Here is a 10,089-nt window from a genome sequence, read left to right as displayed (position 1 = left end):
GGTGTAGAGAAAAGGGAACACTCTTGCACTGTTGGTGGGAATGTAAATTGATACAGCCACTATGGAGAACAGTATGGAGGTTCCCTCTTCCATTCAGCATGTTTCTTCATCCACTGTATTACTGCAAATTGACAGCTGGATCCAGAGGCTCGGCCAGACTCTGGTTCAGTCCCTTTGGCAATACCGTGGGCAGTGTTGGCTTCTTTTATCATGAGGCACATATCTGGTTTTCTCCCTTTTTATGATGCTGGCGTTTGTTGGATGCAATGCCCAGATCCATTCATTTAGTGGTGGATACAAAATAGTGGCAGTCCAATTCTATTATTCCTTTTTCATTTATTAATTGGAATACTTTCATTAAGAGATGCTTCTTCTTATGTACTATTTGGTTATCTGTAAGTATAGTTCACATAGGGAAGGTAGAATGAATGCTTGCTTCTTTGCCTTTGTTTTTCATTTTTTAAGGTAGTGAATTGGTTTTTCTGAAGATGAACAACTAATTTAAATATATGTGTGTGTATATATATATTTTATATATATATAAACTCATGGATTCAAAGGTATTTGATAGGTTTTAATCAATGGCAATTATTATTATTGACAGTCAAGTTGTCCTATCTTTGGCCTCTTGGAGCCTCTACAGTTGGGCTCCTGAATGGCTTGATCCACTCCTGGTGGTGTTTGTGGCTTCTTTGATATCTTGTATGAGCAACTGTTCCAGGCTCATCTTTTATATTTTCTGCCCCAGTTCTGTAACCAGCATTTCTCCAAGAAGCCCTGGATGGTAATCTAGGCATTAGGGATGCTCATTGCTATGAGTTGGTCATTGTTTCTAACATTTAGAAAAATATATACATAATATATATTATATATAATATAATAATATACAGTACATATCATATATATATATATATATATACATATATACACAACATATTTTTTAACTCAAACTTTGATATGTTACATGTGTACCTCCTTTTTTCCACGCCAAAGATCCTGGTTCTCAAGGATAGAAGGGATGATGAATTAGAATACTCTCATTATTAGTTGCTCTTTGTTTTAACCCACATTACTCTATAGTCTCAAAATAAAAATACTAATATTACCATTACCAATATGATTAGTGAGAACAGTTCCATAAATTGTTTTGCATATGCTGTCGCCATTCCTCCCTTTTTTTTAGAATAAAGATTGGCATACTTTTTTTTACTGTTTTAACTATTTTAAACTGCATAATTCAGCAGGTTTTAGTATATTCACAAATTTATATAACCATCACCAGATCTTATTCCAGAATATTTTCACCACCCCTAAAAGAAGCCCTGCACCTTCCATTCTCCCTGCCCATATCCTCTGTCATCCACTAATCTGCTTTCTGTCTCTCCGGATTTGCATGCCCTAGACATTTCATATAAATGGAAGCATACAATATGTAGCGTTTTGTGTCTGGCTTCTTTCACTTAGCATGATGTTTTCAAAGCTCATCTATGTTATAGCATATAATACAAGTTATTTTGTAAGTCAGTACAGGAATGATTGGATGCCGAATTCCCCATCTTCCTATATAAACAGGGTTGCTCCAGCTGACTTCAGCTCCTTCCTTGCAGAGGCCTGAAACTCTTGGTGAGTGGGAGCTATCCACTCCTGCCAGAAAGCACAGTGCATGAATGGCAATTCCTGGCCACTGTACAATGCTTCAGGAGGAAAGGTGGGCTGTGGTCACAGTGCATCTCTCCTCAGTCCCTTAGCCAGACTAGCTCCTGACTATGTGGGTCCAGCCTCTGCCCCGACTTGGCACCACTACTCTGCCATCCCAGGTGGAGAGGGATGATCTCAATGTGGAAATCTGGGCAAGAGTCGGCCTGTGGGGCCTGATAATCAAACACTTTGTTCTCCATCTGTGACCAGTTCTGCGTTCTAATAGGGGTGCAGGACCTGAACCGGGCATGGCTAGTGAGGAGCAGACCATGAATTCTGAGCTGAGAACCTTTCCCCTCCCCTACACCATGACCAGAGTCCACCCGTTGGACCTGAGCATCTAATGCTGTGAGACCCAAATGAGTCTGCCTGCCTCCCATCCTCCAAGGAGGGCCCCACGCAGATATCCCCAAGACCTAGTAACCTTTCCCAGCACCCACTCCCCCCGCTCCCACCCAGCCCCCTCTGGCTCTGGGCTTCACCCTCCTGTATGTATCTGTCTGGTAGAGACCTGATCACAATGAATTGGGTGATGTTTTAATGAGTTAGTTCCCCTGACTAGCTTGGGAAGCTCTTGAAGGAACCGTGTCTTATTCACTTTATCTCCCCCCGTGCCTGGTCCAGAGAATGTTCTTCATCAATGTGTGATCAGTTAGAGAAGGAAGAACCCAGTGAAGTGATAGAGTCTTGTGCCCCAGCCAGACCGTGAGCTGCCTGAGAGCAGCAGCTTCACCTCTCCACCGCCTCCTCCTCCCCTTCGTCCTCCCACAGTAAAACCCAACATGAGATTGGGCTCAGAGTGGGCACATAGATGAGTGATGGCTTCACTCAAGATTTTAAAACTCTCCACCTATACGACTTTTGGATAATATCTTTATTTAGCTCAGGTAGATGCTTCCCACACATTTCTGGACACTTGGGTTAGAATTTTTTCCATAGCACTCAATAAACTGTTCTTAAGCTCACATATATGGTAAATGCAAACATACAAGTACAATACAGGCTAAAATAAAAAGGCCCTTGCATACAAACATTTTTAAAAGACGTTTTAACACAGGGCATAGGGAAAGGAGATCCAGTAGAAGGTGATTGAATTACTACCCCTTCCCTCCTGACCTGGTCCTGGTGCCTGGATTTGGGCACTCCCTCTGCTTTCTGCTCCCCTTAAACACAAGTCCCCAGCCCATCCTGGACAGGAACAGGGACCTTGCAAGGCCAGGAGGCAGACCTGTTGCTGCCTGCAGAGAGGAAGGCGATCTCCCAGGCACAGTGTCCCAGACCCTAGTGGTCAGATTGCTCAGCCTTGTATAAGCGGGGAGACCACCACTGTGTCGGTATCCTGGACTGCCTCTCCCTTTCACTCTTTTTTTTTCCCCCTAATAAATTTATTTATTTATTTTTGGCTACTTTGGGTCTTCGTTGCTACGCGCAGGCTTTCTTTAGTTATGGCGAGTGGGGGCTACTCTTCGTTGCAGTGCGCGGGCTTCTCACTGCTGCGGCTTCTCTTGTTGCGGAGCACGGGCTCTAGGCATGGGGGCTTCAGTAGTTGCAGGACGCGGGCTCAGTAGTTGTGGCTCATGGGCTCTAGAGTGCAGGCTCAGTAGCTGTGGTGCACGGGGTTAGTTGCTCTGTGGCATGTGGGATCTTCCTGGACCAGGGATCGAACCCATGTCCCCTGCATTGGCAGGCGGATTCTTAACAACTGCGCCACCAGGGAAATCCCTCCCCTTCACTCTTGACGGCTCCCAATTGTCAAAGAGATTGGACAGGCCCTGGTGTTGCCTGCTCTAAATGTTTCTCAAGCCAGTCAGCCTGAACAGAGAGCCAGCCAGCTGGTGAGCCCAGGGGCTTCCAGAGAGCTCTTTAGGGGTTTCCAGAGGTCTGAGGACCCCCTATCCCTTCCAGGCCTCCTAGCTTAAGCACAACTTCGGAAGGGCTCCATCAGCTCCTGTGTGACCCTTGTTGTGTCCACTGTCTGTGGTCAGTGCACAGAAGGACAAGTCCAGGGTAGGGGGCAGGTATAATCTCTCAGGTTTGCCCACAGCTCAGACAGCAAAAAGTCAGCCAGACAATATCTGTGCGTTTAGGCCAAAGTTTAGACTCCCTGGGTCAGCCCCCTGGCCTGGCTGCCCAGACAGGCCAGTAGAGAGTCTAGGCTGCAGGGCTCTCCGTCCCCTAAGAGCGCATGTGCACCTGGAAGTGCTCACAGGGGGCATGCTTCATGGTCAGCCCGTAAATGGCGGTCATGTCCACCTTCACACCCGGGGTCACACGGAATTCCACCTGCTGCAGGAGGATGGCCAGGAAGAGAAAGACCTCCCCGCGGGCGATGGTCTCACCGATGCACTTCCGCTTGCCCAAACCGAAAAGAATCACCTTCTCACTGAGAGCTTTGTTAATGGTGCCACCAGCGGTGAGAAACCGTTCTGGCCAGAAAGCAGATGGATTATCCCACAGCTTCCTGTAATTGAAGAGAGGCAGCTGAAGTAGCAGCTTGGGGGCTCAGAACCATCAGGTGGGTTGAGCCTCGGCTCAAAAGAATAGGGTTTAGGCAAGTAGCTCAGGGACAGGAGAGTCTGAAGCTTAGGAGAGAGTGAAGCTTCCCCTGCCCCCTCTCAACTTACTGGTCATGGTTGCTCTGCCACTGGTTTACAAAGACACAGCGCCCCTTGGGGATGTAAAAGCCATTCAGACTTGTGTCTCTTGTGGTACTGGGGAGGGGGGAAGCTCAGTTAGGCTCAGGGCCACAAGGAGATCCCCCTGCCTCCCATACCGTGTCCCTCCCGCTACCCTGATCAGGTACATGAACTGGAGTAAGGCCCAGCAACAGACAGCAGCGGACCCGTGGAGCCTCACCTGTGGGGGATGGTGAAGGGCATGAAAGAGGAATGTCGGAAGGTCTCCAGAATGAACGCCTCCAAATAGGGCAGCTGGGGTCTGTCAGAGAGCCGGGGCTGCCGTGCGCTGCCAATCACTGTGTCTGCAGAACAGAAAGGACCAGACAGATGAAGCAGCCACTCAGACCTTGGCCGGACCTCCTGCCTTGAGCACACTGAAGGAAGCCACCACCTACCCAGCTCCTCCTGAATCTTTTTCTGCACCCTGGGGCTTGTCACCAGGTACATGAGGCTCCAGGAGATGGCGGTTGTGACTGTGTCAAACCCTGGCCAGGGGAGAATAGAGGGCAAAGTTAGGTGGTTGGTGGGTCAGGACAGCTGGGAAGAGGAAGGGCACAACGGGGTAGCTCATACCAGCTCCAAAGAGGTCCATGACGACATTAACGATCTTCTCATCTGACACCTGGATATTGGCATTCTCGTCCAGTCTCTTGTCCTGACAGTGCTCAATCAGGCTGTCTGTGATGTCCCGAATGTGGCCCTGGGTAGGGAAGGCCCACGGGTGAGCAAGATCCCAAAGCCAGACTTGCCTCTCATCCAGGCCTGGTCCCTTCCCATCCCTATAGCATCTTCCTTCGGCAGGTGACTGCTCCATGCCCGAGGCCACCACTGCAGCTTCTCTTGCCTCTCCAAAGCTGTCTCCTGACTCTGGATACTAGCAGCCCCAACTCGAGGGTCACCTGACACAGAGTCCAGTACCATCATCATCTGGACATGTTTTTTACCCTTTTCTCTCCCATGAGGCCGGAAGACCAACTCTTTAACTCTTTCTGGTCCCCACAATAACTGGCCTAGGGTCCTGCATGGACAGGCTATTCAGTAAATATTGCTGTCTGATGGAAAGATAGAAGGGCTGGTCAAGAAAAAGTTCTATCTCCCTGCCAAGGATGGAGTCCCCTCCACTACTGGCTTCAAAATCCCAGGGTGAAGGCCTGCGAGAGCCTGCCAAACCCTACGCTGCTCCAGTTATCTCTGACCTCCTGACCCCTGACCCTACCCACTCCCTACCACTCATCTGCCCCTCCCCAGCCTGTACCTTCTCAAACGTTTTATAGTGTTCCTTGAGCATCTTCTGCATGAAAATGTAGAACCTCTGATTCAAGTCCTTGAAGACATCCAGGGCAGTGTTGGGCAGGTAACGGAGGATAGGGATGAAGTCGGCTGGGTTCCCAGAGGCAGTCACCTCCCCGAACTCATTACTCAGAGTGAGTATGCTAAGCAGCTCTTGGCTCTCATGGTCATAGCGTCGGCCAAAGCACATGGCACAGATGACATTGGCCACTGACACCACTACATACCTGTAGGGGTCAAAGCGCCCAGACTCTGCCATCAGCTCCTGGAACTTGCTGATGAGGTGCTTGGCCTCCTTGCTCACATGCTCTTCCAGGTAACAGGAGGATGAGGAAGCCGGGTCTGAGGCAACGGAGAAGGAGTTGAGAGCATTCTGGGCCAGGCGTCGCCGGGCAGCCCACACTGGTCCAGAGTCTGGGTTGAAGGTCATACTCTGGCCATCAGCGACTAAGGTGAAGCTGTAGAGGTCAGGCCGGCCCTTGAAATCATCACCCTGCCGCACCAGGGCCTGCCGGATGGTGTCCAGGCCGCTGAGCACCAGCACGGGTGTGCAGCCAATGCGGATCTGCAGCACGTCTCCATAGCGCTGGCTCAGCCGCGACAGGGCCAAGTGTGGGCTCTTCCCCAAGGTCAGCACGTGCCCGATCAGGGGCCAGCTCCAGGGCCCTGGTGGACTCTTCAGGCCTTTAGGGACCCGAGGCTGCCAGGCCCTGACCACCCAGAATACCAGGCAGAAGGTGGCAGAGGCCAGGAGAAGCTCTGTGGCCGAGATGGGGATGGAGAGTCCAAACACAGAGAACATGATCGGTGTAGAGATTCCAAGGTGGCCGCTGAGAGGTGGGATAGGAGGGAAAGATCAAGACATCAGATGGGGAGCTGGGAGGAGCCAGTGTCCTAAAGTGTCAGCACACTGGTCAAAGAAATGGAAAACTTCATCCAGAACTGTTCACTGGACATGAAGGGGAAGAGGAGGTAGGAGAAGCTGTTTGTTGAGCTGCTACTATGAGCCAAGAATTTTAGTTATTCTTCATTCAGTCCTGGCCACAGCCTATGTGGTAGACTGCAGTGAGGCTCAGAGAAGGTATGTGACTTGCCCAAGGTCACACAGCCAGGACGTATAGGATTCAAATCCCAATCCAAATTTGCCTAATTCCAGAGCACTTCCTCTTAACCGCTGCACCAATCTAAACATCAGCCTGTGATTTCCATAGAGCACCTATACTATTACTTACTTCGTATTTTTCTAAAATCAACTTTAAATCCACACAGTTAGCAGCATTCCAAACCATAATATCTGTGTGAAAGTACAGGATTTTTTTTCCCCTAACATATATTAAAATAAACACATAATCGATGTGTATCACCCAATTCCCCGTGAGTACTACCCACCCAACTAGGGAAAACACTGTCAGAGAGCAATGGATCATCCACTCCTTCAGCCTTATTTCACATTTGAGGAAACTCACCTCCAGAGGAGGCACTGACTTGGCTAAAGCCACCCAGCACTCAGACAGAGCCAGGACTCAGACCTCTTAGGGAAAGTTCCCCGGGAAGTTTCCAGCTCCTGTCATAGGCACTTCCCTTGGAAGAGTGGTCAGATCAGTCGATGAAAAGGGATTTTCCCAGAACGCTCAGTTCTCTATTGCTCAAACCCAGGGTCTAGGGAATCCTGCCAGACTCTGGGACAGGGTGGGGCAGGGACAGGGGACTGCCCCCTTACTTACTGTCTAAGCCACTCTGCCCTCATCCCCAGCTCTCTGAGTTCAACTGACCCACGGTTTAAAAGCAGCTGGAGGCCAGCTAGATTGAGGCTCCCGGTCACAGAATTCCAGGCCAGGGTTTTCACTGGGCTCAATTCTCAATGAATGAATAGTCTGGGCCTCCCCCATTTGCCAGTCACAAGAGAGCTGTGAGTAAATGGAAGGCTCCCACCAGGCAAAGGCTGCAAGAAAACTCCAGACTGGAATCTGGGAAACTAGGAATGGAGCTGAGTTTAACAGAGGCTGAGACAATACTTTCTCTCTAGGTTCGGTCTAGAAAGGGTGTGCAAATTCATGGACTACTCTCTTCGAGGCATGGGGCTCGGACTGGGACATCTTACTGGTGCCCTGGACCGGTGGTCAGGACACCCAGTGTTCCAGGCTCTATGATGTGGCCTTGGATTAGTCGGTTCATTTTACCCTTCTCACCTCCAGTCACATCACCTGAGAGAGGGAGTGCGACATGATCTCCGATTCAGGGTGCCCAGCTGATCTCAGAGAAGAGAAAACCCAGATCTGACCTGGGGAAACTCACAGTCTGACTAGTGAGGTTTCCCCACAGAAGAGCCAGCCAAGATGGGGAGGTTATATGGTTCCTACCTCAACTACTATAGCCATCTGTCTAGGGAGGCTTCCTGGAGGAGCTGAATCCCAAAGCACACATTAGTCCCAGTTCCTTGAGTGAACTGGGGATACTGCTAGGCCTTGGTGTGCCATGGTTTTCCCTTCTGCACAGTGGGTGCCCCAAAGACCTCTAGCCTTCATAAGATGGTAGGAGGCCAATCGTCTGATCAATTCTCCTTTGATTTGGATATGTTGAAGTTTTGTTGAGAAGGAGGTTAGAGAGTAGATTAGCAAAGTTCCAAGAGCAAAATTACAGTGTGTTAAAGTGTGGGGGGAAAATTAGTCTTATTTTTTCCCTACGTGGGATACAACACTGTGAAATTCAATCTTCAACTGAAGGCCCAGCAATTCTCCTAAAACACAGTTCTTTGTTTCTTTCCTTAACAAGGTTTAAGCTAGTGTTAATAAATTAAAAAGAGAAATTGCTTTTCTGTCCACTTCAGCTTTGTTTTATGCCCATTTCATATTGTTGTCTCTGTTGTAATTCATACTTTTATACCATTTCTGATGTGTAAAATTGGTTGTCTTGTAAATATCTTATAAAGAGTTCAATGGTAAATAAACTATTGTGGCTGTTAATTTTGGAAACAAAAAAGATGGTAGGAGGCCAAGAGAGGTGTGACTGCTGAGTTTTCAGGGTCAAGCTCTCTGCAGCGGGCAGTCTCTCACATTGACTGCCCCCAGCAGAGGACAGAGAAGACAGTCAGTCAATGGAACAGGGTAGGCCTCTCGGCAGTGCCCAGGACTTCCACTCAGACCAGCCTCCCATGTCGGGCCAGCACACCTCAGCACTGACAAGCTATGCCTTGGGAGGGTGTCTCCAGCCAGGGGTAGCTTTTAGATAAGTCAGGGTACAGCTAGTAAGAACCCAACCTGCCCCCTCCATCTACCCTGACCACCCAGGAGAAGCCCCCCTCACACAGCCTGTGTGAGGGCTGCACTGGCTCACCTGTGTCCTTATGCCAGCCTCCCAGGTGACCCTCATGGGGAAGCCCCAAGGCATTCATGGAGTCAGTGGGAGATGGAGCTGGAGCCTGGGTCCTGGAGCCCTGAGAGGGGAGCATCTGCATCTAGAGTTCTGATACTAGTCGTGGGACCTCGGGCAAGTCCTGCCCTTCCTCAGGCTTCAGTTTCCCCACTTAGTGAGGAAGTTAGACTGCCTCCTCACTAAGGACACTCTTAGCCTCCTTTTTTTGAGGTGCTACACCAGAAAGACCTTGATGAATCAAAATTTTCCTTTGGGGGGAGGGAAGGGACAACCCAGAAGCCCCCAGCACTCACCTGCGTCTGCGGGGGGGCGGGGGTGCAGAGCTGAGCTGGGAAGAGTGGTCCCTGGAGTCAGGGAACCCCCGAAGAAGATCTGGGAAGGCTCCAAGGAACTGTGACCTTCAGGGTGAGCGTGAAGGCACTGCCACCTTTATAGGCGGCCTTCGCGTGTGGCCACGCCTCCTGGAGCGCTGGGATGGGGCGGGGGTGGGGGGGGGTGCGGCTGGCGAATGGTCGCTCTAGGATGGAGAGAGGAGTGGGGAGACAGGACGCAAGGGGATAGGTAAGAACACACTATGGGATGCCTCAACCAAGTGCCGGCACTTAAAGGGGTGTACCTGGGACCCCCAGTTCCGAGGTACCCCATGGATAGGGCAGAGCCCAGCTGAGAAGGTTTGGGGGAAGTAGTCCCATGATAGCCCGAAAGAGGGTATGGGGGTGCTCTATCCCCGGGCACGGGGACCCCTCTCCCTCATTTTTGCACCCACTGAAATTTGGGGGTGCAATTGCTTCCTCCTCACTACTAGCGGATGGGAGCCAGGCAGGCAGGGAGGGGCGGAGCTGCTGGTGATGACATCCTAACCCGGGTTATTGAGTCCATGCTCGCGTGAGAAGCACGACGACCCCAGCCCCGAGGTCACCGGGGCCGGAAGACCAGAGGCGCCGATGGGCTGGCCCCTTCCCCCAGAGCCCTCCACCCCCCCAACCCCAGAGCCCGGACGACTAGCAGAAGTCAGCGTTCCCTGACGGAGGGGCGGGAAGGGATGGAGAAA

The 10,089-nt window shown here is 50.5% G+C and overlaps 1 protein-coding gene across 1 annotated transcript; it reads right to left on the bottom strand.

Moving 5' to 3' along the window:
- Positions 1-2,557: 2,557 nt before the first annotated feature.
- LOC132420832 (cytochrome P450 1A1) lies at positions 2,558-9,438 on the bottom strand. Its single transcript, XM_060005619.1, has 7 exons — positions 9,332-9,438; positions 5,632-6,496; positions 4,950-5,076; positions 4,772-4,861; positions 4,555-4,678; positions 4,323-4,409; positions 2,558-4,159 (listed from the first exon to the last, which is right to left on the bottom strand). The coding sequence occupies exons 2-7, from the start codon at positions 6,466-6,468 to the stop codon at positions 3,874-3,876; spliced, it is 1,551 nt and encodes a 516-aa protein (XP_059861602.1). The 5' UTR covers positions 6,469-6,496; positions 9,332-9,438; the 3' UTR covers positions 2,558-3,873.
- Between the last annotated feature and the right edge of the window lie 651 nt (positions 9,439-10,089).

The sequence above is a fragment of the Delphinus delphis genome, chromosome 2 (assembly GCF_949987515.2).
Source record: "Delphinus delphis chromosome 2, mDelDel1.2, whole genome shotgun sequence".
In the NCBI taxonomy this organism is placed as follows: domain Eukaryota; kingdom Metazoa; phylum Chordata; class Mammalia; order Artiodactyla; family Delphinidae; genus Delphinus; species Delphinus delphis.
The sequence above is the reverse complement of the archived record's forward strand: the minus strand, read 5'-3'. Positions and strand labels throughout refer to the sequence as shown.

Bases quoted from the DNA above. Each gene is read 5' to 3' on its own strand.
- LOC132420832 (XM_060005619.1), bottom strand. From the start codon at position 6,468: ATGTTCTCTGTGTTTGGACTCTCCATCCCCATCTCGGCCACAGAGCTT. The intron at 4,679-4,771 runs GTAGGTGGTGGC...TCTGTTCTGCAG, and splicing joins AAAGATTCAGGAGGAGCTGG to ACACAGTGATTGGCAGCGCA. The intron at 4,410-4,554 runs GTGAGGCTCCAC...CCCCCTCCCCAG, and splicing joins CCCTTCACCATCCCCCACAG to TACCACAAGAGACACAAGTC.